At 38.4% G+C, this 27,353-nt stretch overlaps 1 protein-coding gene across 24 annotated transcripts in view; it reads right to left on the minus strand.

Moving 5' to 3' along the window:
- Positions 1-27,353, minus strand: part of LOC145691015 (uncharacterized) — a 220,959-nt gene that overhangs the window by 155,573 nt on the left and 38,033 nt on the right. For 11 of the 24 annotated variants that reach the window (XR_014132329.1, XR_014132328.1, XR_014132327.1 and 8 more), the window contains exons 4-5: positions 8,200-8,371; positions 7,478-7,597 (exon numbers count right to left, since the gene is read on the minus strand). The exons of 11 other annotated variants lie outside the window; for them this stretch is intronic. Coding sequence is in view for 5 of the 13 variants with exons in the window: in XM_081766539.1 (XP_081622665.1) it covers positions 7,478-7,597; positions 8,200-8,371 (292 nt within the window). In the remaining 8 variants the exon portion in view is untranslated. Of the gene's footprint in view, positions 1-5,703; positions 7,598-8,199; positions 8,372-17,475; positions 17,756-23,539; positions 23,646-27,353 lie in introns of those variants that run through there. 2 more of the 24 variants (XM_081766535.1, XM_081766534.1) reach the window with 2 other exon arrangements.

A 27,353-nucleotide genomic window follows, 5' to 3' on the forward strand; every position in this document is an offset into this window, starting at 1 on the left:
TGTTTGCCGACTGGTTTATCAATTAAGCTATATGCAAATAGACCAGTTATTAGCGTGTTAATTAATCCTCAAACAATACTAATCAGCCATCTGGTGGTAATTTGTAGAAGCAATCCTGCAACAATGGAAGTGTCAGTTAAACAAGATTTACTGCTCGAGTTTGAGTTTTGAGTTTCACGTCCCTTTCAGCAGCGCGGTTATATGACAAGTGGACCTACTGATTAACGTGGAATCCAATCCACATAAGCTCCTGCCGAGATTCGAACCTAGTCTTCCACGCCAAAGGCGCGTACGCTAACCACTTAGTCACAAAAGAACTCTTTTAAACCACTTAGTCACGAAAGAACTCTTTTAGTGCTAGAGTGTGTACATTATATATCGTGCAATACTTTAAGTAGTATATATAGAATTTGAGGAATAAAGTGTCAAAAGCACAGAAAACTGGTCGTATCGTTGACCTTTATTTAATAAATCGTCAGGCAAGCAGAAAATGTGAGTAGCCCCCGTCATTTTTTTGTACAAGTGCGTTATGCAAATACGATAATGTAAATAATTGTAATAAACATTATCCTATTGCACATTATCTAATATAAATACTGTAAGATATTGGAAAACTAAGAGCTGGATGGGTGCTGGAAATCCTTCGCTAAGACTGGATTTTTTTCACAATAATAATTTCAGAAGCTGCAAACATCTGACAGCTACTGGTGTTGAACTTTTCATCAAACAGAAAATGACAGAAAGAAATTCTTATCCCATTCTTAGTCGTACAGCGATTTGGACACACTTGTCTTGCGTTCCGTTCGTAGAATATAGAAACCTAAAATTCTTTTCTGAGAGCAGAAACATCTATCGCATTTTTCCCACCACCTGGTAGCGCGTTCTCTACAAACGCAATTCGTTTGTATGTGGTGTCCCTTGTTTTCTACCTAAACCCTTTCCTTATTTAATTTTTTACACCCTTCCAGATATGCGTAACAGCTGTATTTGAAAGTGCTGGAAAAAATATAACATCTGGTACTTTCATTTATCTTTTTATAAAATCCAAAGAAAACGAAACGAAACTAACAACTTACCTATAAACAACTCAGCTTCTTCTCCGCAGGTTTAAATTCAGGAACTGACTGTATCACCATTTGAACGCCCTTTAATAAGCACAGCATAGGTTTCAGCCAGAAAACAGCTGCTCTGGCAATGATTTTACTACAGATAATTATCAATACTCGTACATGAGACAAAGCTTTATGCTTAGATACTCCGAGCTACAAAGATGCCCACGTGGAGGCCGTGTGTACTGATAATGCCAGAATGAGTTTTTCTACAACCTACAGTAAACACTGTATCACTACCTGCAAAGGTATGATCTCTGTTATCAGGAAATATTTTTGTATTAGGGCCGGTTTTTAACTGACAACACTGTAGGAATAAGCTTCTCTTAAGGCTGGCACAAACGACGAATCAATTAAATTTTAAAGAATTCTGTAAACATGTCTAAGTATTTCTTGCAGATTATTGTTCCATGATAGTGAAATAGAAGCAATTAAAATGTGGCGTGTCTTTGCTTGATCATACTAAACAACGTTTCTGCGCCAATAACAACGAATACTCAAAAACTGCTTTAAGTTGGGCGTGGAAAAACCATGAAAATTCTAACAGATTGCAGGAGGCTTATAGTGACAATTTTATCGCCTCAAACACATCTCTCAAAAGAAAGAAAAAGAAAGAGTTTACTTATTGAAATCAACTGTCGGTAGGTTAGATGCCAACACTGTACAGGGTAGCCAGAAAGTCCCTTTACTGCTCCATTTATTTCATCCTTACATTAATAATATTTAATAATACTTGAGTTATTTGTCCAAAACGTCCGTATGTGCACCTCCATTATCCCTGCACAGACTGATACGTCTCTATGTCCTCCTACTCATCCTCCTTAGCAGCTGCGGCGTCACAATCTTAACAGCTTCACGCATACTTGCCCGTAGAGGATCACTGTCCACGGACCGCTTCTTCCTGACATATGATTTGATGATACTCCACAGGGTATTGTCTGGTGTCGCAAAGTCCGGACTTCGAGGCGCCCAAGGATAAGCAGCTTGTGAATTTGGGAACTCACGTCCTATTCACCGGCCAGGGAAAAGTGTCTTCAAGCGTTCATGAATAGGAAGTGAGAAGTGAGTGGGAGCTCCATCGTGTTGGTAACAACCGCATAGCTGATGCCCAGATTTTTTTGCAGCTGTGGAACAAGCAACTCTTTCAACATTTCCAAATATGAAACCTGGGTCACAGAACCTTCAAAGAAAAAATTAAATGAAATTTTTGAGTTTTACGTCCCACGGTTATGCCGGTTAGGCTAAAGGAGACGTTGATGATGAGTAATGAATGAAATGGTGAAATGAAGAAAGTGGGAGGAAACGGGAGAACCCCGAGAAACCCACGCACACGGTGTTTGTAACCCTCAAAGAAGTTCGGATCAAAAGTGTCTTCTTCAGTCATTCCTGTTCAAAGCATGACGTAGGGAAGATTGGTCTCAATTTCTTGATAAAAGCAGTTATACCTAACCACAAATTTTATAGCAGTGAACATTGCCTAGTAAAATTGTACATACAAAATGAACATAGATATCAAAATGGCTGTGAATCAACCAGTAAACTGTGATCTCAACAAGGAAAACGTTCCGCCTTATGTTCACACTCGACTAAAGAAAACACTTGTGAATGTTGAAAGCTTTCGCTGATTAAATCTAATTGCAAAGAAGTAAGTACACAAAATAATAACAAGAAGAAGAAATCTATCGTTTCAATACTGAAGCTCAAATGCAATATTAAAATACATATATACACATACACGCAGGGGCCACAGAATGGCATATTACAAACAACTCGAGATTGAAGTATGGTATGAAGAAAATACGGACTGTCCTCGAGGGAAGAAATTTAAAACAGAACTAAACTCACAATAATGTTGGTGCCATAGCTCCAACGAGTTTTCTTGTTACGACTAACTAACTAACTAACTCTATGGCCTATGGAACCCGGAGGTTCAATGCCGCGTTCACAAAAGCTCTCCACTGACTTCTATCCTTAGCTAATTGGATCCAGTTCCTACTTTGTATTCCTATCTCTGCGAGATCCATTTTAACATTGTCCTCCCATCTGCGCCTGGGTCTTCCTAATGGTCGTTTTCCGATTGGTCTTCCAGTCAAGACTTTGAAAGCGTTTCTACTTTCTTCGATTCTAGTTACATGACCCGCCCATCTAAGCCTCCTAGACTTGACGACCCTAACCATGTTGGGTAAACCATATAAATTATGTAGTTCCTAGTTTCTTGTTACGACGCTACTAATAATAGAAGGACCTGAAGATATTACTTCTTGGCTGACAGTGTAATCCGTGAATTTAATTCTGCAGGTCTCCCCCATATCTGGTGGTTCAATATAAGTGAACAAGGGCGTATTGTTTACCCCCCTATACTGAATATAAGCAAATTGGAGGGAGAGGCGTAAAATTTGCATAGACCCAGGGGTGTAAACTACCTGAACACTGGCCTGCATACACACATGCATATTAACCTAGCTAATCATGAAAATTTAAAATACTTCAATGTCTTCGCGACACGATCACCTTTATTGGCAACTAGTTGTGCCAAAGTCATTTGTACGGTATAAAGGTATTTTTAAGTTTTTTATGTCTTGGTGCAGTTGAGAGTGTCATAGATTCCAAAGTGAGAGTTGCATTATGATCTACTGAAGAGCAAACACAGCCGCTCCCAGATGCTTACGAACTTAACTTGGAATGGCCACAGCAATCAAACAAATTACTCCTTCATTTAATCGATTATAGGCCACTTAACATTCCCCACAACCAGGAAGTGCACGATAATAAATTTCGAAATCTTCTGGGTTGGGGACCAAGCTATCTGTCATTAAATTCCTCACCCACATAATTTTCACTGGCTGGCGCAGGCTTATGCTTTGTTCAAAGTAAGAACATCATTTATGCGTCGTCTCTTTAATGCTAAAATTAGAAACATTTGCATTGAACACCGTTCCCTTGAAGCAAGAACCTACTAAATGTGTCCAGGAAATGGTGAATAACACATTAATTTCCGGGATGTCCCATTTACGTGTTATAAACTCATGGCGAGGCTGTCTCCAAATGTAAGCAAACTAGAATTCCACTGGCGTAATATTTAGAACTAAGTTGCAATCAATGCATCACATGTCAATTGTTAGCCATTACATAGCAATTGTTATGCCATAAGAGCCACAAGTTTCGTATACAGTGGTTAAACGAAAAATTAAAAAAGGAAAAGGAAGGGGAAAGAAAAGTATGGAAATACAAAATCACTATTGGAAGTTAAAGCGGTATTCACTAAATAAAACATTCCACTAAGTGCTTGTTTGTATCATTAACACTTATTGGAATAGGACTTAAGTCACTTCGAACTATATATATGTAAGTCGTATACCCATTTTCTTTACACAATCACATCATTGTTGGTTGTTGTTTTAGAATTTAGCGTCCCTTTCAACACCGATGTATATGAAACGTGTACCTACATCTTAACGTGAGATTCGCACCACATGAGCTCCCACCGTTAATTGAATTGTGTTTCTCTCGGCAATCACACCATCTTCTGGAAGTTGCTCACACGGCTCACAGAAGCAAGGGATGATAAATGATATTTAATTCTGTGGCACCTTAATCTTCTTTCATGTCAGGAAAGAGGTCCTTTTATGTAGATATAAGTCATCTTGCTTGCTCTGGTATTTTATATACACTCATGTCCAAAATGATTGTCGCATATCTATAACTGTCTTCTTGTAAGAATATAATTTGATAATGATTTTGCATGGTACTTTTAATACTATGTGTATAATCGGGAAATGTATATTTGTGGTAAATTTTATAGGAAAAGAATTATAAATACGAAAATTAGAATGAGTTAAACAAAATGTTGCTAAATGGACAAGAAAGTTTTATTTTCGTTTCATTATTCCTATTTACTGCTCTTTTGACATGAAATTTGCCACTTTCTCTTTCTTTCTTTCTTTCTCTCTCTCTCTAAACATTATAAGAAATACCGGGCGAATTCGTTATCAAATTATATTCGTACAACAACATATTTATACACGTGCGACAATAATTTTGGACATGAATGTGCATATATGTCATCTTGCTTGTAGGCAATTGTGGAATCCTTTTAGAAAGCGGAAAAAGGTGACAATATACACAGGGTGTTTCAAAACAACACTGACAGCGTTTGGAAAGTGATTTCTGACACCAAGATAAGACAAAAAGTATAGACCAACATGGTGCACAAATGCTTTCCTCCGGAGTTACAGGCTGTCGAAAATATATAAAAATGAACTTTATACGTCCATACGTCCAAAACTATGGGACTTACCGTACTTGGGTCAAGACTTCATTTGCGAATTAATATGTGCTATCCAAAAATACGTGTTACAGAATGTTAAGTTACTAATGCAACAACAATTTTTACAGAGGGAGTTTGCCTACTGGCATATAATTTGAAGTACTCACTAACTACCTCTATAGAAATTGTAGCGGAAGTGTCACAGTACTGCACATTACAATGACAGACTAGAAAATGTAAAATGCGTGTTCAATTCAAAAACGTAATGCTAATATTGGTGAAAATGACATACTTTTTCTAAAATGAATATAACTTTATTAATAAACTACTCAGAGTTCCAAAGTTTGTTCAGTACAATAATAGAAGCTTCAACGTAAAATTCTAGTTGGTTATATACGATCTATGTGTTAAGGTTTAATGACAATAAATGAATCAATTTAGTGCTACATTTTGAAATGGAAAAAGGGTTAAAATTACATACACAAACTTTCTGAAGTAAGAGGCTTATACAGCAGCAAAGTACACTCAAGAAGGTTGCATAAAACAAATATCACATTTGAAATATGCTTCCCGATTGCTCACAACTTCACATTTCGTATGAGCCCAGTGTCCACACAATTCACATTGAACACACTAATCCTTAGGTTTTGAATTGGAGTGCAGATCGTTACAAAAAATGCAGGCGCAATTACTTTGTCATCAACATCTACGTCACTCATTGTTTGAGGGCTCCTGTAGTATTTGTATTTTGGACACTCGTGAAGATCGACGTCTTTAAATGCCTCCTTTTCTTCTATTTTATTTTTCTGTTCCTTGATAAATGGACTACATGTTAGAATTATTGTGCTTCTTCGTTTAGGAACCAATCGTTTTGGGTTTAATACTGATTCGATGGAAGCGGAGAAAGATCTTGGATAGAGACAATGTGACATTCGCCTTCAGCTATTAATGGAGTACCAGGTACATTTTTTCAGAGTAAGGCTACCGGATGATTTATCGGATAGAATGGATGGACTGTCAGAAATTGTAGGTGAGTATGAAACGCCTATTTGTAATTAAGCATCTTGTGTATATCTACAGTCATTCCTAGACATGACATCTAATAAACAGGTGTCTGACCGAACCCTTCTCTCATCACCAATTCCTTCTGTGTCTGGAATACTCATGTTAGCTTGAGGCTTGTCTGTAGTTTCCGCCGGAAGAAACAAGTAATTAGGGAAAATATTTGGATTAAATGGGCTGATTCCTGTACTCCTGAATCCACTTAAAAGCAATTTCAGTTGTAGCAGCCTTCGCATATGCTGCAGCAAAAAGACCAACAATTTGAAGTTGAGTAACTACCCGACCTAGATGACTTCGTAACCAATTCGAAATTTCGTGATCGTAATATTTCATTAACGAGCCAAAGAATGATACATCGAGTGGCTGAAGACAGTGGGTGCAATGGAGTGGCAGACAGAGCATCACAATTTCGTGTTCTTTTGCATACACGAGAACATAATAAAATGACTTAAGTGTACGTCCAAGATTAGGAGAACTTTATGGTTTACATCGAATCGGACATAATTAAGAAAATGATGCAACCACTTGAGAAACAAGTGATCATCTATTCAATTTGATGGAGTACTCAGTTCTAATGAACCTGGAGGAGCTACAACCATGAGATGATTTTTCATGTACTTCCTTGGAGATATCGCGAGAGGCACAAAGTTATCAACTGAATTCATACAACATATGACAGTTAGGTGCAGTTCTTTGTCTCCATTTGCTGACGCACCAACTTACTTTATCTCTTTGAGAGCAAAATCTTTCCTTGTTTGTGACCATTAGAAAGTCCCGATTCGTCAACGCTGTAGAACCTCGTTCCGGGTATATTCTCCGATTCCAGTGTTTCTGTTAATTTTGGAAAACATGTTGTTACTTATGGCTTATTAAATGACTGAGCTCGTGCAGCGGAGGTTGACTCGGGTTTCCGTAGAGATAACTCAGGATGTCTGCTTTTGAATCTGGAAAACCAATCCCAACCAGCAATTTTAGTGTCCCTATTAAAGTTGTGTTTAATTCCATTCGCTTCAGCAAATTGATAGGCAAATTGTCTGACCTGTGTTGTAGTTAGTCCAAACAAACGTCCTTCCAACATTTTGAGATGATCAGCTAATTTGTTTTCCATTTCAAGAGAGAAAACACATCTGGTTCCAAGTCTTTTCTCAACTCCTTTCACCTGATAAAAAGAAGAAAAAAACTATTAACAATGACAATGGAACTGTAACAGACAAATTATTGTAACATAAGAATAGTTTTTATCAATAGACTTATTCAACTGCAAATAGGTAGGCTACCATACAAGTCAGGAAGTTAGCTACAATTTTCATTGAAGAAAACACCTTATTAATATTGCAAATTTAATTTCCACGAAAATAAGATCTTTTGATCATTATGGCTAAGTTAATATGGTATTTTTTATTAGTAGCTGTGTTCCACTGCAACTAGACTGACTGCAATATAAATACGAAGTTTGTGTTTTTCCACTGAAGAAAGAAACTTTACTGACAATAAAATTTCCATGGAGAAAAGTTAGTTTCTAGCATATTTTGATCAGCTGCAATTAGGTACGCTGTTATACAACTGAGGAAGTTGCATTTTGATCAATAAACGTGTTCGACTGAAACTTCATGAGCTGCGATATATATATATACTGTATATAAAGTAGGTTTTTCTTTACTGGAATGCACTAATTTCGACGCCTCGTGAATCTCTAAATGTTTAAATTACAATATGCTTAACACGAATGTCGCAGAGAAATGCAACGGAACTTATACTTACAAAAACGTTTTTGTCAAGGGCTCGTCTTCTTAAAGTAGCTTGAGGAACATTATATAATTTGGATGCTTTTAACCAACCCATTTGCCCCGATCGAACCGCTCGAATTGCATCCTCCATAGCCACTTTATCCCAGGACTGTCGTGTTGTAGTTCGTGTGTAGTTACGACCCATTCTGAAAAAAAAAAAAAAAAGTCAAATTGGTCATTTATATAGAAGTTGTAAAAAATCCTCACATTACTTGAAAAAACATATTTTCAGTGTCTGTTCATAATTGTCAATTTACTGAGCAATATTTTGCATACTGAATTTTGGAAGAAGTCAGATCTATTTTGCAAGTGGAAGTTAACAGATTTTAGAATGCTACCTCAGAACAATCAGTTATAACATGAAACGTGAGATACAATATGTAGCTTCCATTTCCAATTAGGGTAAAATGACATACTATGTCATTTTGCACCTATGCATGACGTGTCATTTTCCCTGAATTACAGGGTTCCAACTGATCTGGAGACATCTATTTCCCTGACCTCTCCCCGACTTTCGCTGACCTTCGGCAGGAAATTGCCTGACTTTCATGACAGGTGTCGGATGATGTTGATATATAAATAAGGAATAAATAACAGTGAATATTTATATATAAGAACATTTATTCTATAGAGACAAGTAGTAATCAATTGCTCATACGTACATTCCACTTATGCCTCATAAAAATCTGAGCAACATCCCATTCTGTGATCATTAATGATTGACTAAAGCTAAATTAGTGTAAAGTTAATGTTAGAAAAAATATATTTTATAAAATTTCCCTGATTTCCAGTCTTTTCCCCTGAGTTTCCCTGACCTGCACCATTTTGCCTTACTTCCTTGACTAGTAGGAACCCTGGAATAGCATACTGCGACAAACTAGCGCCATTCTACCAGCATGCAAAAAACCGCCAACAAAGAAGAAGGCGTAACATGATAGCTCACTAACTATAATTCAACACGCACATATTGTTTACAATGGATCGTTAACTTTCTCACTACTTTCGAAGTACTTATGCTATTTCTCAGAGCAATAAGAAAAAAATTACATACCTACCTTAATACAAATCTTCCCGTCAAAACGTAACTTCCTCCTGAATTAATCTACCATTCCTCCCCTATTACTGTTGCCAAGTATCGCATAGAGTTGCTGCTGACAGACACAAAACACACACCAACACAGAGAAAGCCTGCTATATCATTTTACCAAAGTATATCATTTTCAGCAAGTCTCCCCTATTAATATACAGCAGACTCTTGTTAATTCAAACTTGGGTAATTCGAACAAAGCTGTATTCCCCTTCAAAACTATTGAAAACAATGATACAAAATGATGGGCAAATCGAACTTCTAAACCTCTCGTTTGGATAATTCGAAGTAGTGGTGTACAAGAATTTTTAGTGTTGGACTGACTGCAAACAGAAGAATGCAGTTATAAATGATGCTAAGTTATTTAGAGGCAGCCGTAGGTAAGAGTGACATTAAACCACTATCTATTTGATAATGCAGTAAAGAAACCGCTTGCACCAACCTCATCTGAAACTTCTGTATTGGTTCAAAATTTTAAATGTAATGATCTATTCTTAAGATTAATTTTCATCTATGTCAACCAAATCTACTCATAACGTATTACACGCTAAATAAAACCGAACGATCTGCTGATAGTGTAAAAGCCATCAATTCAAACGAATCCAAAGTCACGAACTTCTTGAACTGGAAACACAATTAAGGTTAATACTGGCATATGTGGATTTGTGTGTTAATTCAGTGTATGTGCTACAGTGCTTTCCCATGCACCTATGGTCTAATTTATGTCGACTAAATGTCGCTTGTTTATTTGCGGTATTGTTTCACGAAAATAATATGCTCTCTTAACCATTTGGTATTTTTGGATTTTTAAGGTAGGTTTTAGACTTTCAGTCAAGCAGCTCTGCCGTGTCGTGACAAAACGCTGTAACTTTGGCGAAGAAGTTTTGCGAAAATGAGCCTTAAAGTTTTCATCCGAAAATGTGATCTGTATCGGGTAGAACCAGTGTAACTAGGCAATAATGGTCAACCAATCAATTTTCACCAAATTTAATCACACAACATGCATTTACGTAACATTACATGTAACCACGTGTTTCCAAAGTCAAGATACACTATTTCTACACGATACAGATCACATTTTCGGATGAAAACTTTAAGGCTCATTTTTGCAAAACTTCTTCGCAAAAGTTACAGCGTTTTGTCACGACACGGCAGAGCTACTGTATCATCACTATTTATCTTAGAATCATGCTTCGTACCTCACTCTCTCCAGAATAAAACAACCTCCCAAACGATATTATTGGCATGTCTGTATCATACACATGAAAAGGAGAATTTAAGGAAAATGGGGATTTTTCTGAGAAATTCCCGTTTTCAAAAGTTTAGGCCCCTTTGAACCGGCCCTGTGTTAACGTACAGATATCAAAATTGTACAGGGGAGGGAAGAGAGAGAAAGAAGAAAAGAAGCCATAACATGTGTACTCGTGTCTGATGGTCATGTCGATGATATATATATATATATATATATATATATATATATATATATGTGTGTGTGTGTGTGTGTGTGTGTGTGTGTGTGTTCTTGGATCCCATAAAACCTTTTTAGAAAGTATTTGCGAGAGAAGAAAATAACCCTTTTGTGTTGTACTCTCGAAGGCCAAACAGATAACGTCATGACTTCCATCAACTTGATGAGTCCCTTCTCAAAACACAAATGACCTGTTTCCGTATTTCACAATGCATGTACGACTGAACAATAAAAATGCTGCAGTAATATGGCGTTTTAAAACAATGCACACGTATGATACATAAATTATATATATATTAGGGTGTCCTTTAAATAAGGTAATTTCGTGTTACGATACGCCCACCCACTAAATGTGTTCTATGTGACCATAAACACGCATTAGTGAAATAGCAGCTCCCTACGAGAACGTTAACCCGAGCTTACTTGACGACAAAGTCATGAAATGGCGTTTCCACATTATACGAGGAAGGATCAAATGAAAACCTTAAAAGTTTATTATAAATTTCAATTGTTGTGCTATTGCTTTGAAAGTTGGCAATATTGTTTCTAACAGTATTCTCTTTCTTCTGTAGGTGGCAGAAGAGTCTAGTCAAACAAGCGCCAGCACAGGAGCAGTTTCAAGATGACCGACCCACTGTTCACATGCACCGCATTAGAACAGCGTTTGGTGATCCGGTTTTTGAGTAATGAAGGTGTGAAAACAATTGAAATTCATTGCAGGATGGCAGCAAAGTATGGTGATTCGTGTTTGTCCCTGCAGCAAGTGTACTAGTGGCGTAGGAAGTTTAAAAGTGGGGTAACATCTGTGGAGGATGCTCCTCGACCGGGACAGGCTCACCGCGTAGTGACCGACAACAACATTGCGCTAGTGGAACAGCTTGTAAAGGACAACAGGAGTATTACCCTGAAAGAAATCGCAACAATAATGAAGATTATCTTTCGTTCAGCTCAACACATTGTGCATTTCAATAAGGTATCAGTAAGATGGATCCCACGTCAGTTGACTGCTGAATTGAAAGATCGTCGTGTCGACGTCTGTGAAGAACTTTTGCGTCGTTTCAACGTCGAGGGTGATGCATTTTTGGATGCGCTTGTTACAGGCGATGAGACCTGGGTTCACTATCATCAACAAGAAACCAAGAAAGCGAGCAAGGAATGGCGGCATAGCTCTTGGCCGAAACCAAAAAAATTCCGCACTCAACCATCAACAGGAAGGTCATGCTCACTCTCTTCTGGGATTCTAATGGAATAATTTTGGAACAGTACATGGAAAAATGAGTGACAGTAACCAGTGCCTCGTATTCAAACATGCTGAAAAATTAACTTCGCCCTGCAATCAGGCGTAAACGGCGAGGACTTTTGTCCTCAGGAGTGCTCCTACAGCATGACAACGTCCGACCGCATACTGTCCGTTTGACCGTTGAGACTATCGATGATATCAAATTTGAGTGTCTCATTCATCCACCCTATTCACCAGACCTTGCCTCCAGTGACTTTCATTTGTTTGGACCACTCAAAGAAGCGATGGGCGGCAAACATTTCAATAGTGATGAAGAGGTAAAAAATGCGGTGCACGAGTGACTAGATTCTCGATCAAAATAATTCTTGCACCGAAGTATCCATGCCCTTCCGAAACGGTGGAATACTTGCATTGAACGTCAAGGGGACTACGTTGAAAAATATGTAAGATTTCCTTTTCATTGTTACATTCTAACATTTATTGCACTTTTAAGGTTTCCATTTGATCCTCCCTCGCAATATAATTTAGAATGTCCAACCATAATAAAGGAGAAACCAAGAGACAGAGAAACGAAACTTTGCACGAAGCAACTAGAGAGAGGATGACACCTGCCCGTGTATTGACGAGCATTACCGGAAGAACAGTGTTGCCAACCCAATAGAAAATTGTTTTTATAAATCGATTGACCTAAATTGAATATCATCATTGGAAGGAACAATGAAAATAAAGACAAAAGAGATGGTAAACGCAGATCAGTACGTTTACCGGTACGTCTAACGGGTACCATCGAATCCTCTTCACTGATTAAAAAAATTTCAGTCCTGAGGAGACTTTCAATACCTAAAATGACAGGATATATGTCACATCTTCTAGAGAAGCTAGTAAAAAGGCTCCAGGGATTCAGAGGAGTCAGCAACCTGCCTCAGACATGGTGTGGGATATGTGCTACGAGGGCACAAGGGAGCTCTATTTCTGTGAAAAGAGGTCAAAAACGTCAGCTTAAGTGTACCAGGGGACAGTGTTTGAGAAAGTAATCAAGAATCTCACCATCACCCTCTTCCATGAACGGAACTGGAGTTTCCAGCAGGATTCATCCCCAGCACACAAAATACGGGCAACCCAGCAGTAGCTGGAAGCAAATGTTCCGGTCTATAAATTGCAGTCCAAGCTTCACGAGATGGCTTGCAAGAAGATATACATCCCAATATTGAAAGTTTAAAGCGGTCTCTTCGGAAGGCAGATGCAGATTTACCAGTTGATATGTTGCCTAGTGTAATTGATGAGTGGCCACAAAGACTTATGGACCATGTGCTAGCTAACGGTGGCCATTCTGAATAATTATTTGTGATACTGGTTCATAATGCATTCGTGTAACTCATGTTACTAGGATATTAAAATATTTTGTCTAACCATTTTGTCAATGTGCTTAAAACTTTGGGACAGTATTTACGGTTAAGACAAGGTATTTATGGTTAAGACTTAAAATGTATGTAATAAATAATCTCTCCCTTACACATGCACACACACATAACACATCTATATTTTTATTACAGGAACATTATACAGGAAAATCAAATTTAAACGGTTGAATCAACTACATAATTTCAAACTACAATATTTATTTAACAACCACCAAATACAGCTCAGAGGTCAATTTTTACTGGATATCTAACAACAATAACAATAAGAATAATTTGGGAAGGTATCGGCCAGGGCCTGTTTAATAGGTACCATCCCAGCATTCGCCTGGTACGACTGAGGAAAACCCTGGAAAACCCCAGTCAGGATGGTCGGCAGCGGGAATCGAACCCACGACCTTCCGAATGCGAAACCAACGCTCTAACACTTGAGCTACTATATACTATGAACTGAACCTTATTAAAACGAATAAGAAAAAAAAACAAACAGATCATCACCAAATTAGTTGAACTTCAATTGCTTTTCTTAAGAATTGGTCCACGGACACTCTCCATCACATTTCTGCAGAACTGCAAAGCTGAAAGCACTGTATGGTTATTATACAGTTCATGTAGTGCTTCGGATTTCTCAATCAAGACTATTATTTTACTTATATTCGGCTTCACTTCCGATTCAATGTTAGTGATAATATCCTCCTGATCTCCTCTCTTTCATCGTCAGTAAAAAACTTCCTTCGTTTCCTTGGAAGCCTAATTATTGTTTGTCGCTTCTGTAGTCTGCTGTTGTGAAATTGGTTCTCCCTGGTCTATCTCGTCCTCCAAAATGCTCCTGAGTGCCACGGAGGTGGCGGCGTAGGTTTCTGTTTCTGCGTTCAATTTGTATGACTTTTCAGTCGTCGTCATAGAATGCGACATTAGATCAGCCAGTTTACCACGCAACTCAGGAGCTTTCGAATGTACAGTAGCTGCAGCGTTTTTTCTAACCAACCTAGACGTGATTGCTCTTGTACAGCCCGCACGTTTCTACACAAACTGTATCGAATGTGAAAACTTGACAGTACTGGGCTGGTTACCGGTTCCGGTAATGAAAACATATTGGTGGGTGGGCTTACAATATAGCCGCAGCTCATTTATATATGTTTTCGTTAAGTGCTGTAATGATGCTGGCATACATATCTTTGACGGTTCTGTCCACGAACTAGTTTTATGCTCAGGAACACAAACCACAAGCACTTCTATAACATTCTGTGAACATTCACTATTTGATTGTGAGGGTACAGAGTGAAATGTTCCATTGCTGAAATGCTCAACCTGTCAATCTCTGAGCGTTGTTGAGTAAAGTCGAATCATCATATGCGAGGAGAAGTCAAAAAGTCAAGGGACTTTTGCAATTTTTCGCACTAGGGTTTCGTCATTAACGAATTAGTGTCTTCTGCAACACTTCTATGCAACATGTCACTCTTTATTCCCGTGTTAGTCGTTGGAGTGTAGCAGACAGTTAAAACATGTGTGGCGGGCCGGTGGTATGCGTTTGCGTAGACCAGCACCCATACAAGAGAGTTTAGTAATTAACCAAATTATTTTAAATTGGTTAACATTAACAAAGTTTTTGCAAAATTACCAATTATAACTTGAGTGGCGAAGTTATACTGGAACAGGGACTTAGCTAATAACCAATTTGAAGGATTTTAGTTTTACAAGGTAGCGTTGGCCTCGGCCAAGACTTAACTTTTAATAGAGAACGGTGGAATTCGTTATTTTAATGAAAACTTGATAGTTACTAACCCTTTTGGGATATTACTTGAAAGCAAAACTTAAAAATAAAGTTCCTTGCAGTAAGCCAGCAGTTTATTGGTTATAATGATATTACAAGTTTACGAGCTGGGGCACGAGGTGTAATTAAGTGTTTATAGAGAATGTGTTTAAAATTTACATGACTTGTTTTAATTAAATAACTACACAGAGAAAAACTTACAAGATAAAACAAAACTTCACTAGACTGGGAGGGCACGAGTCAACCCTAGTGGAAGGGTAGGTGCACAGGTGTAACTATTTGATCGTACCGGTGTGTTTAGGCCAATTAGGCAATGAACTTAGAGTCTGTTAAAACACACATCAAATAAGGGAGTGACAGAACTTTGACCGTTAACTTTTTAAGCTTGCCAGCAGCTTTTGGATCCACAGGTCCCAGTTGGAGCTAAGCTTGCAGAAGTAGATTGCCAAGTTTGAGGGAGGTAACTTTGACCATCAGTTTTTCAAGCCGACCAGCAATTATGGGCAGACTTTTGGCTGTCGTTAAGCTTTTAGCAACAAGGTGCCAAGTTAGCCACTGGGATAAGGTATGGATGGTAACCAAGAGAGTAGGGAGGCTTCTGGAGAAGCCGAGAGAGTGAGAGGCAGAGTGACGGCAAGGATTACTAGGATTTCTCGGAAGTTTTTGGACTAAGTTGTACCTACGACACTGTGGACTCCGTCTAGATAGCACGACTTTAAGGGGGCCAGAAACAAGGGACTAAGTCAGACGATCGAGCCGAAAACGGGGTGTTTTATGGGGTTCAATCGGCTTTGCATTAGGAACGAATTTACGTGTCGGGCGCAAAAATTGTATCGTGTGCAGACACGCACTTGGACCGTGAGATCAGAGGTTGGACATGCGTGGTAGTCTGAAAGTTCCCTGGGGAGGAACCAAAGAGTAGTCACCAGCCTGAAAAGAAAGCCGGTTAGTGTGCGGACGACACTAAGAGCAAAGTCAGCTGAGAAAAGTTTTTCTCCGTGGGCGGAGGGTGTAGTGATTGGAACACGTTTTACTGATAACAGAATCTTAACATTAAGATTGGTTTACAACAAGGTGCCTGGGCGGCGCTAAATGAGAAGAGAAGATTCTTTTGGTGCGCATGCGTGTATATGTGCTCCGTGAATTTGTATGTGTTGCCCCCAAACTCTGGCAAAGCAGTATACATTGAGATACACAATAATCATACGTAATTTCACTTAAAATGTAAAACATAAAAGGTTTTAAGTATTAAACAACAAAGATTTTATATATGTTTGAACCAAAGATGATCTTCCTGTAATTTATCTTTAGATCCTTCTAACATATATGAACATCTGCAGTTTGAGGACAGAAAAAGAATTTTTTTTTAAGAAGCAAAAACGAAAAAATTTTAAACACAGATTATATGCACTTCTTCAAAGTTTTTTACCACTAATAATAATAATAATAATAATAATAATAATAATAATAATAATAACTAATACAAAGATTACACATATACTAGACATAGAGGCAGACATCTCCCTGTTACAGAGAATTGAACTCTAGGGTCAAGTAGGGGGAGATAAGGAGCGAGACACGAAAAGACGGCTGTCTTTTGTTCCAGCTAAGAGAGAACAAAAACACTCAACACGGATTCGTATTTTAAAAGAAGTAAATGGAATACTAGTTCTATTGCAGTAACAAAAATGCAAAAAAAAAAAAAAAGAAAAAAAAAAGAAAAGATAAAAAGAAAGCAAAAAAGTTTCGGTGAAATTTTCTTTTCCAATTCCGCTATGTCGATTAATGTCACTAGTTTATTGGGATTTAGGATTTAGATTCTGGACTTTCGGCATTGATGGGCATTTAACCCGTCACATATGAGGGATGGCGTTCCTCGGCGGGCAACTATCCGGGGAAAGGGAAGGAAAGAAGCGGCCTGGAACCTGTAAGTTAGGTACCACTCCGGCATTTGCCTGGTGTCAGAGGAAAACTTAGAAACACCTCACTCAGGATAACTGGCCTGAAAAAGCTTTTCACACGTTTTCGATAAAGTGCCCCCACCGGGAATCGAACCGGAACCGCTCGCACCGACTAGTTCATTAGCTTTTGAAAATTTGCATTCGGACATATTTTTCCTACGTTGTGAAACATGATGGTATCTGTTTTTCGTTGTTGACCATCCCTTCATCAAACGTTGATATCTACCTGTCGAAATGCATTACAGAATTTAAAATATTACGTATGTAAGGAGTTCGTTACTATACTGCCAGCTTCCACTTACAGTGCTGAAGATAAGACTTATACTCTACACTCCCTTTAATCAGCTTGTGTTTCTTTGCCAAGTGTTGGTCCATTCTAAATACATTGGAGACGCATCCAGTTACAGGACAGGATTTCCAGCGCCTTTTCTGTTTACCCGCTGGATGTTTCACTCTAGAGTAACGGATGTTCCTCGCTTTTTCTCTTTCCCAGCCATGTGCGCGCCGTAAATGCGTCGGTAAATGGATTAACTCTTTCCCACATACTGGACATTGATGTGTAGCTCTCTTGCATTTTGTTACCTAATAATTAAATAAATAAATAAAATAGAATGAGCTTGGAAAGAGAATCAAGTCTTAAGTGTCTAGTATTCTATTTCACAAGAAAATACTACAGTAATAATGAAAACTAATGTTTTTAAAATGTTCAGTCAAGACAAAGACAACAGATTTCTTATGCTACAATGAATTGGAAGGAACATAAAATTAGCTTACATTTTATTATTATTCATCCAGTAGATGGAATGCTTGTATAGACTGAATGAAATAGTGTGACGTCACATCCTTTTCGTTGGCGTGGTGATTACCATTTTATTTTCTAGACAACAAGTAGCTTAAATACCTAAAGGACCTAAATGCATAGCGAAAACAGTGATGAAATATTTCGGAATTGCAAACACTTGAGTTAATGAAATATTTCTAATCAGTGAGACTAAAAGACAAGAGATGTAGAAAAAGAAAAAGAGAAAACAAATGTACTCATCTTGTTCATAATTTGATATTAACCTTCAAAAATTCTAGAAATTTTTTGATTCGTTAATATAAGTATCGTAACATTGCATACGTGAATAAGATTAATGTTTAACAGCTGTTTAGAATATATGCTGAACCATTTATAATTGGATGTTTTCTTATTGTACTCTTTCTAAATGATTTTAAAATAGATGATAGGGAATATATATATATATATAAAAAAGCCTGATCTATATCCACTCATGATTTGGATTGAAAATTTTCAAAGGCTTATTTTTTCCCCTCTTTCTTTTGTAACATTTGCACTTCCATTATCAAAAGTGGACATGTGGGAAAAGGTAAATGTCCCAATATAATTAACATTATTCTAGAAGATTTTTCTTTTAAAAAATCATATATTTTTACAGTTGTGCCGACAGTTTGTCAATCAGCACGTTAGGGAGTTTATATTGTGTATAATTGCTTCTTAAGGTGGATTACATGATAATGACGTTTACATTAATTATTTGATGTCTATCTTATCACTTAGAAATGTGAGCTTTTAGAAATAAGTTCCTGAGATATTAATCTTTCTTTACGAATTTTCTTGACTTTATTCGTACTTTCCTAAATGCATTTCGATATTCTAAATCTGTACCCTTTACGACCAACGTTATTAGCCGTTAAAACATTTTATAATTGTAAATAAATTTACAGCCATTGCCTTTGTTTGCACTGGGCTTTAAAATACACCATTCGCTTCACGCGTTTGTATATATATATATGTAAACATGGCAATCACCATGGTAACGGAAAGGAAACGACGACGCCACTATTTCAGTCTATTGGAGGTGTTAAGACTGAACTGGCATAACAGATGTGGGAATTGAGTGAAAAGACCTGATTGCTTTCTGTCCAACTCGCGGAAATCTGTTTAGGTCCATTATTCTGTGGGTTTCACTTTTGTAAGATTCCATTGTTAGAACGGCATGACATTGTACTGTATTTGTCAAGGGTTGTCTACTCAAAGTTTTCGCTGAAATTTTGGGCGAGTTGACCATGAATTACAAGGATAAACTAATTATACTACAAAACTACCTATATAATCACTTCGTCTTACTTTAAGCAGAGATCAATTTCTCCACTATCTACACATGCACGCAGCCAGCACGGGTCTTTTCCGAATAGTGTTCAGGAATTTTTGAACCAATCTTCAAATTTATGACAATCGTAATTTCTTACACGAAGTAATTAACAAATTTATATAATTAGATTACCTATTAAACTTCTGTCCCAATACAGGGTTCCTATTGATCTGGAGAAATCTATTTCCCTGACTTCTGCCTGACCTTTGGCAGGATATTCCCTGACTTCTACCTTCCCTTCCCTGACCTTTGGCAGGAAATTCCCTGGTTTCTGCCTGACCTTCCCTGACCTTTGGCAGGAAATTCCCTGGTTTCTGCCTGACCTTCCCTGACCTTTGGCAAGAAATTCCCTGAATTTCATGACAGGTGTCGGATGACGTTGACATATAAGTAAGGAATAAATAACGATGACTGTTTATATATGAGAACATTTATTCTATAGAGACAAATAATAATCAATTGCTCATACGTTCATTCCACTTATCACCCATAAAAATCTTAGCAACATTCCATTCTGTGATCATTAATGATTGGCTAAGCTGAAATTGGTGTAAAATTAATGATAGAAAAATATATTTTATAAAATTTTCCTGGCTTTCCCTGATTTCCAGTCTTTTTCCCCTTACTTTCCCTGACTTCCCTGAACAGTAGAAACTCTGCAATAATACGTTCTCACTGGATTTATTTTAGTATAAGTTAATTTCTTTAATTCTGATTACATCGCATACAGAACAATTTCGTAAAATCTTGTACCTTATACTCCACATTATCAACTAAGAAATGCAATGTCTATTTATTCCTATTTTCGAAGTGTTTTAATCCACATTACACTAACTATTATTAGAGAATATTTTTTAAATAAAAAATCACCTTTATTTCTTTAACTAATAAATTGAGATATTTACGGGAAATTTTCTTCGCGGAACGAAAAGCATTTTCCTGGAGCCACCTTACTTGCTTTTTGACACAGGTATAATACCTATTTCAAAATACGTTTCTATTTTGCAAGCACTGTACTTCAGTAATTCAAAACAGTATTTTTTTAAGTGATTAAATGATGAGACACGAAAAATTGACTTCTTATTGACAAAAGTTATCGCTTAGTCCTATATGATACAGTTGAACATAAAAGCAAGCAGTTCTTACAGCAAATACATATCCTTTAGGTAACAATATTACACTAATAATTTTAATTTTTTAAATTACACTGGTCAACAAGTTTTTGTCACAAGGAATCTGAATAGTGTTCCAAGCTAAGTCGAGGGTGCTAAATTCAAAAATGAAATCAGTTTTTGTCTACCGGGGTCAGTTTTCTTGTGACACGCTACCCCTCCTTATTGAAATCCTTGCAAATCGGTAAAAATGCTGCAAATGGTTTATTCTGCCATGGCTGAATTTAAGATTTATTCATTGAAATAAAGTTGAGAGAAAAATGAGATAAAATCGAGAAAAGTGCAAGGAATTCCGAAGCAAGCCCCTAAGGTCAAGGAACACACTCCACGAAATGAGTGACAACATTGCCGATGAGTTATATTCAATCACATAGAATTGTGTTGTGATTCTTGCCACCTGTGTCGCAGCATTGTGAGTTCTGATAGCGTGGGAAGTGTTTGCATGTTGTTCTAGGTTAGTGAATTTTTTGATTGTTATGATCATTCAGAAGAAGAAAATGTCTCGTACATGTGTCAATAGCGCAAATTCTTTGCTATATCTGTGGAGATGTGACTCTCAAGTCGCAAAAACGACGATTGACCCCACTCGTAAAGAAGTGCTACGAACTTTATTTCGGGTGTAAGGTTGGCGACCAAGACAAGAAATGGGCGCCCCATATATGCTGCTTAACATGGGAAAAAGGCTCACGACATATGCCGTTCGCTGTTCCAATGATTTGGCGGTAACCAACGGATCACACAACAGACTGTTATTTTTGTCTAACAAAAAATAGCTGGAATCACGTCGAAAACAAAGAAGGGTGTGCAATACACGAATTTATTACCTGCTATGAAATCTGTAGGCCACAGTGAGGAATTACCGGTACTAGTGCTCCAGAAAATGTGATAGTGAGTGACGATGAATCTGGTAACGAGCATGCAGAAAGTTCAGAAGATGGGGGATCCACTCATGCCGATCCGGCATTTGAATTGTTCTGTGAATCAAGTACCCCACACATTTTGACACAAATTGATCTCAACGATCTTGTTCACGATTTAAATTTGTCTAAGCAACAATCTGAGCTTTTAGCTTAGCGATTGAACGGATAGAATCTTCTTTCTCTCGATGCAAAAGTGATTTCGTGACCGCCATGCTGTTTTTTTCTGAGTATTTCTCGAAGGATGCTTTATTTTTTTTATTATTTTTTTTTTTAACAATATCGAATTTGTTATGGACTCTTGGCTATGCACACAGTGTAAATGAATGGCGTCTGTTCATAGATTCTAGTGAATTGAGTTCCAAAGCAGTTCTTCACAACGGGAACAAATTGCCTTCTGTTCCGATTACTCACGATGTTAACCTTAAGGAGACTTACAAGACTTTTAAACTGCTTTTCAAACTTATCCTATATGACAAATACGAATGGAACATCTGTGGAGATCTAAAAAGAGAGAGAGAGAAATATTTCGCTTTATTTTGACCTGGAGAGTAGCACCCTGTTTCCTGTGGGCGGCATTTTTAGAACAGCCGATACACACGACACGTAAAGATTCAAAGTTCGCTTAGATGCAGACCTCTTTTACATACGATGGATAAAACGTAGTGGCAACCCTGCCGGCACGCGCCATTTAAGTGACAGGGAACCACGAGGTGGCAGCGCGTACGAAGGGAATGTCAGTTGAGGAACTGAGGTGAGTGGGAATGCTGTAGTGTGTCAGTCAGTCAACGAGGGCACTGGCATAAAATTGAGATCGCAAGTGGACGTGCTCTAGAAGATGTTCACTAAACAGGAACAGTGCTCGTGGGTCCAAATTGAAGTGGCTCGTGGTCGTAGTGCATGAGAATGTTATCATGGACTGTGCGAAGCCTGTGGTGGTGCAGCGTTGTCATACCGCACCGTGGTACGATGGAGAGTGTTTCGTGAAGGCAGGGAGAACGTGGAAGACCGAAAATGTTCTGGACGCCCTCCAATAGATAACACGACGATTCAGCTTCTTGCATCCTTGCTGGACGTGGACAGACGGTGGACTGCGCATGAGTTATCGGTAGAGGTCGGGGTATGCCATAAAACTATGCTGCACATTCTGCACATCCTTGGTTTCCGCAAAATTACAGCACATTGGGTACCATATATCATTACCGAGGTGCAGAAATGGCACGCTATGCCCTGGCACAGGAGATATGGACCGCCAGAGGGAGAGTGACAATTTCTTGGGCAGGATCGTCACCATTGATGAAACCTGGGTTCGATCGTACGAACCATGCTTGAAGCGCCAATCCAACGAATGGAAGCATCCCGGTTCCCCTCGGTCAAACACTGTTCGCCCTGATCAGTGGGATTGAAGGTGATGTTGATTGTGGCATATGATGTTCAAGGGATTATTCTGCACCATGCTGTACCATAAGGACAGACTGTGTATGTGCCATATTACAGCAGTTTTTGCAACACCATCTGCGTCCCGCACTTCGGAAAAAGTGCACTGATCTTTTGGTACGGACTCTTATCATCTTGCATCGCAATGCACGCTGCACAATGTTGTGACGAATCTTTTACATGCCTGACAATGGGAGGTTTTGGAACATCCACCGTATTCGCCGGATATGTATCCTTGCGATTACGACCTTTTTGTCAAGATGAAGAAGCCACTCCGTGGACAACGATACAACACCAGACTAGCCATTCTCAATGCCGTAGGGCGGTCGCTGCGAGACATCACCAGAGAAGTAAGAGCTGACGGAGTACGGCGCCTTCTATACGTGTGGTAGAAGGTTGTGGACATGGGGGAGTACATTGAAGGCATGTAGCATGTATTTTCACCGTTAATACAGCCATTTGTGAATTATAACAGTCATGCCATTACTTTTTATCCATCCCTTCTAAGTTCATTGTTTCCCCATTCATTCAGGAATAAGATTAAACTAGTACTAGGCACAAGCACAAACTCTGCATCGAAAAAAAAGCGATTTTTCCCATCACTGTCAGCAAAGTCAATGACTTCTGAACCTTCTTGCTCGTTTCGCCACTTTTCAGAAAATGTAAAAATGTGGCTTTACTCACCTTACTTCTTATGACATTCACAGATTTTGTAGTCCCAGTTGTAGAAACTTCTGCCATTTCTTGATTCCAAGCATCAGGCTCGACACTGGATAATATCGAATGTCTCCTAAAAATAAATAATATTTTAATACTAAATTTCATTTCCCCAACTTATGATCTCTAACTAATCAGAAATTATTTGATATCGTACGATGAGAGAGGGGGGGGGGGTCCAATAAGTTATCTACCTACACAAGAACAGAGGGTTAGAGCATGATGCCTGACACGCACGTCCAGGCCACTGTGGGAACACTGCTGCGCAAATTGAGGTCAGTCGGAGCAACGCAGGAGTCGTGAGCAGAGTATTTGTGTTACGCCGCGAACAATGGATCTGCAGAAGTTGGAGCACCGCTCGGTCATCAAGTTTCTCACTAAAGAAAGGAAGGGACCGAAGGAGATGCACGAGCAACTGATGAAAGCAACCTGAAGAAACACCTGCAGGGATAACGTTTTTGGTCGAACCACGTAGTCCAACAGGCTGGATGCCACTGATTTGCAGGTCATGACAAAGACAATTTTTTCTCTGAGATTTCTTCGCTGAACACAAAGTGACGACGATGCATAGGCCTCCATGGAGTCTACATAGAAAACCAGCGATGACCAGATGAGCGAGCCTATCTGCATTGCTTCCTGTCTAGGTAGATAACTTCTTGGATGCTCCTCGTATTGCATCCATCATTGATTATTATTATAAAGTGGTATTTCCCTTACAATATGTCAGCTGCTTTTAGTCTTTCCGACTTGTTTTGAAATCATTACTACTTTCCTTACTAATTTAAACTTTCCAGAATATTCCTAAATTCGCGGAATGTAAACATATATATTATGAATTAGAAAAAGGAAATTATTACATAATCACGTGTACGACAGAAAGCTGCTCAAGTGGGTGCGGAAGAAATTCAATCGAAGTATTAACATATGTAAATAAGTAATAAGTCAAACAGTAATGAAGCATAATTTACAATACTGAGTTTAATTAATGGCATAAGATATTAATGATCTAGTAATTTACAGGCTCAAGCTCATAAACGTTCGCTTTCACGAACACGCTTACGATATTAAGTTTTCCTGGCATTTTCTGAAATATCTTTGCCAAAAACACTGGCATAAGTATTAGCAAATGTAGATAATATTAACGTGATCGCCTAGTAACCAAGCAACCTTGGACTCAGTGTCTAGCAACAACTCATGTGACCCACACAGAACCGAATTTCTAACCAAAAAAAAAAAAGCTATTCTTTTGTCCTTCAACAGCAAGGGTCTAGGAGACATGGACCTACGTCTTAACATGGAATGCGAACACCACACGAGCTTCCACCGGGAACGGAAACAGGGTCTCCTACGCCAAAGGTCTGTAAGCTAATCATATAACAACGGAGCTCAACAGCTGTTCATGTATACATCTGAATGAAATGTACATGGAATCTAAATAAAATGTTCACATATTACTAAAATCCCTTTCTTGATCGTTTTGATTTGGCGATATAGAAGGAAGGCCTAATCTTGTCGGAAGTTGTCATGTAACAAACTACAATTATTGGAGGGAGCTCCTATTTACTCTAATTAGGAGTTCGTTTATCCTTCCAGATACCTGAACCATTCTTCATAAAGGGTCGCATGTTCAGATAGGATGTACCATTGAGCGGGATGCCCATAGACTTAACATTGGAGAAGCATTTGGCACATCAATTCTCATTGTAAACAATGAAACATAGAATTTTAAGAATCAGAAATAGGATGAAGTCCGTTTCGTTCTGTTCTGTGAACACAATTTTTCAGTCATTATGCTTTATGGTGATATGCCAAATTCAATTATTTGCATGAGTTCCTCCGTGGCTAAGCGGTTAGCATACGCGCCTTTGGCGTGGGAGACCCGGGTTCGATTCCCGGCGGGAGCTCATGTGGTTCGGATTCCACGTTAATCAGTAGGTCCACGTCTCATACAGCCTCGCTGCTGAAAGGGACGCTAAAGTAAAATCAACTCAACTCAACTCAATTATTTGCATATCGTGTTCGATCACAAAAACAATTGATGCACTAAAAAATTCTGTGAAACGTGCAAAGAGTACTACCGTATCGGATGACCAACTCTTCAAGCATACTGCTAGCGTACCAAATGAACTATAATTCAATTGAGCTACTGTGTGCTCTTCCCCCGGATGGGTGTTCTACCACAAGATAGGTTTTAGTCCAATGCCTAACGAAGTTAAGATTTCAGTAGAGGAGGAGTAGAGCTAGCAATTCCTTTCTCCTCTTGTTTAAATGTACTGTTGCAGATAAACTTAGAGATCCCCACGATTATGCTCTTTAGGTTGAGACGGATGATTAAGGGTCTTCACTACAGCGAAATTAAACTATCGCTAATTTTAGAGTTTTTCTGTAATATCTTCAAAACAGATAAAAATATTCGAAAAGCAGAAACGTAGTGAACTAGACAATATGATTTTGCATGCGATACCTATCTGTTTTTGGTATGCCACTATTTGCAGAACCCGCAAAAAATGTTAAATATATCTACAGTTGCAGATCGAAAGCAGACAGGTGAGTTATAATAACGATATTACATGCAAAATCGTATTGTCTAGTTCATTACGTTTCTGCTTTTTCAGAATTTTTATTTGTTTTGAAGATATTACAGAAAAACTAAAATTAGCGGTAGTTTAATTTCGCTGTAGTGAAGACCCTTAAGGCAAGTGAATGATGATGGGGGCAGGAAACGAGAGTATTCCGAGAAAACCCAAGGACGCGATGCTGTCCAACAAAAACTTATGTGGCTGTGGATCGAACCAGGAACCCCCAGAAATAAGCGCTCTAATACTGAATCACCGTGCCCGTCTCTCAAAAAAAGTGGAATTCTTGAAACACACTATACTTTTCCTAAGTTACCGAAGTTACCGATAGCCGCGGTGGTAATTTTTAATAGAAATATTCACAATCGAGATTTAAGATAATTGTCTTTTCTAATCATTTAACAATAACAGTAACTCGCATCCAATTTAAATGTGAAATAATGCTGGAGAAAAAATTTACAAAATTCTTTTCTAAATAACTACTATTATACAGGGTTAGCATAATTCATTCGTTTTGAAAAGGCTACATTTTCAAAAATACTACACGTACACACATCAAAAATACATGAAAAGAATACAAACTCACCAAGTTTATATACCCTCTACAAATGTGCCCCTTTGGTGACACGACACACGTCCAGACGATACTCGAGCTCACTCCATATATTTTGTAGCCCAGTCCTGTCAATTGTCTGCACTATAGCACTGTGGGAGGAGCTCGACTAAGGATTGTGGCAGTGGGGGTACGCAAACAAGGTCCTTAACATATCCCCACAGGAAGAAGTTGCAGGGCGTTAAATCAGGAGATCTGGGAGGCTAGGGCAACAAAGCTAGGTCATTCTCACCAATACGCCAATCCAGCGATAGGAAATTCATCGTTTAGGTAGTCATGAACTGGAATGTGCCAAAGAGGGGATGCCACGTCCTGTTGGTGTGTTAGCCTTATTTAGGTACCCCCACTACCGCAATTCTTAGTGAAAGAACGTACCACTGATGCAGTGCAAACAACTGACAGAACTATGCTACTAAATGTATGGAATGAGCTGGAGTATCGTCTGGACGTGTGTTGTGTCACCAAAGGGGCACATATTGAACATTTGTAGAGGGTGTGTGAACCTGGTGAATTCGTGGTTCTTTTCATATATCTTTCACTCACGTATAATACTTTTCAAAATAAATGAATCATCTATGCTAGCCCTGTATAA

The sequence above is a fragment of the Thermobia domestica genome, chromosome 7 (assembly GCF_964235325.1).
Source record: "Thermobia domestica chromosome 7, izTheDome1.hap1.1, whole genome shotgun sequence".
Classification (NCBI taxonomy): Eukaryota; Metazoa; Arthropoda; class Insecta; order Zygentoma; family Lepismatidae; genus Thermobia; species Thermobia domestica.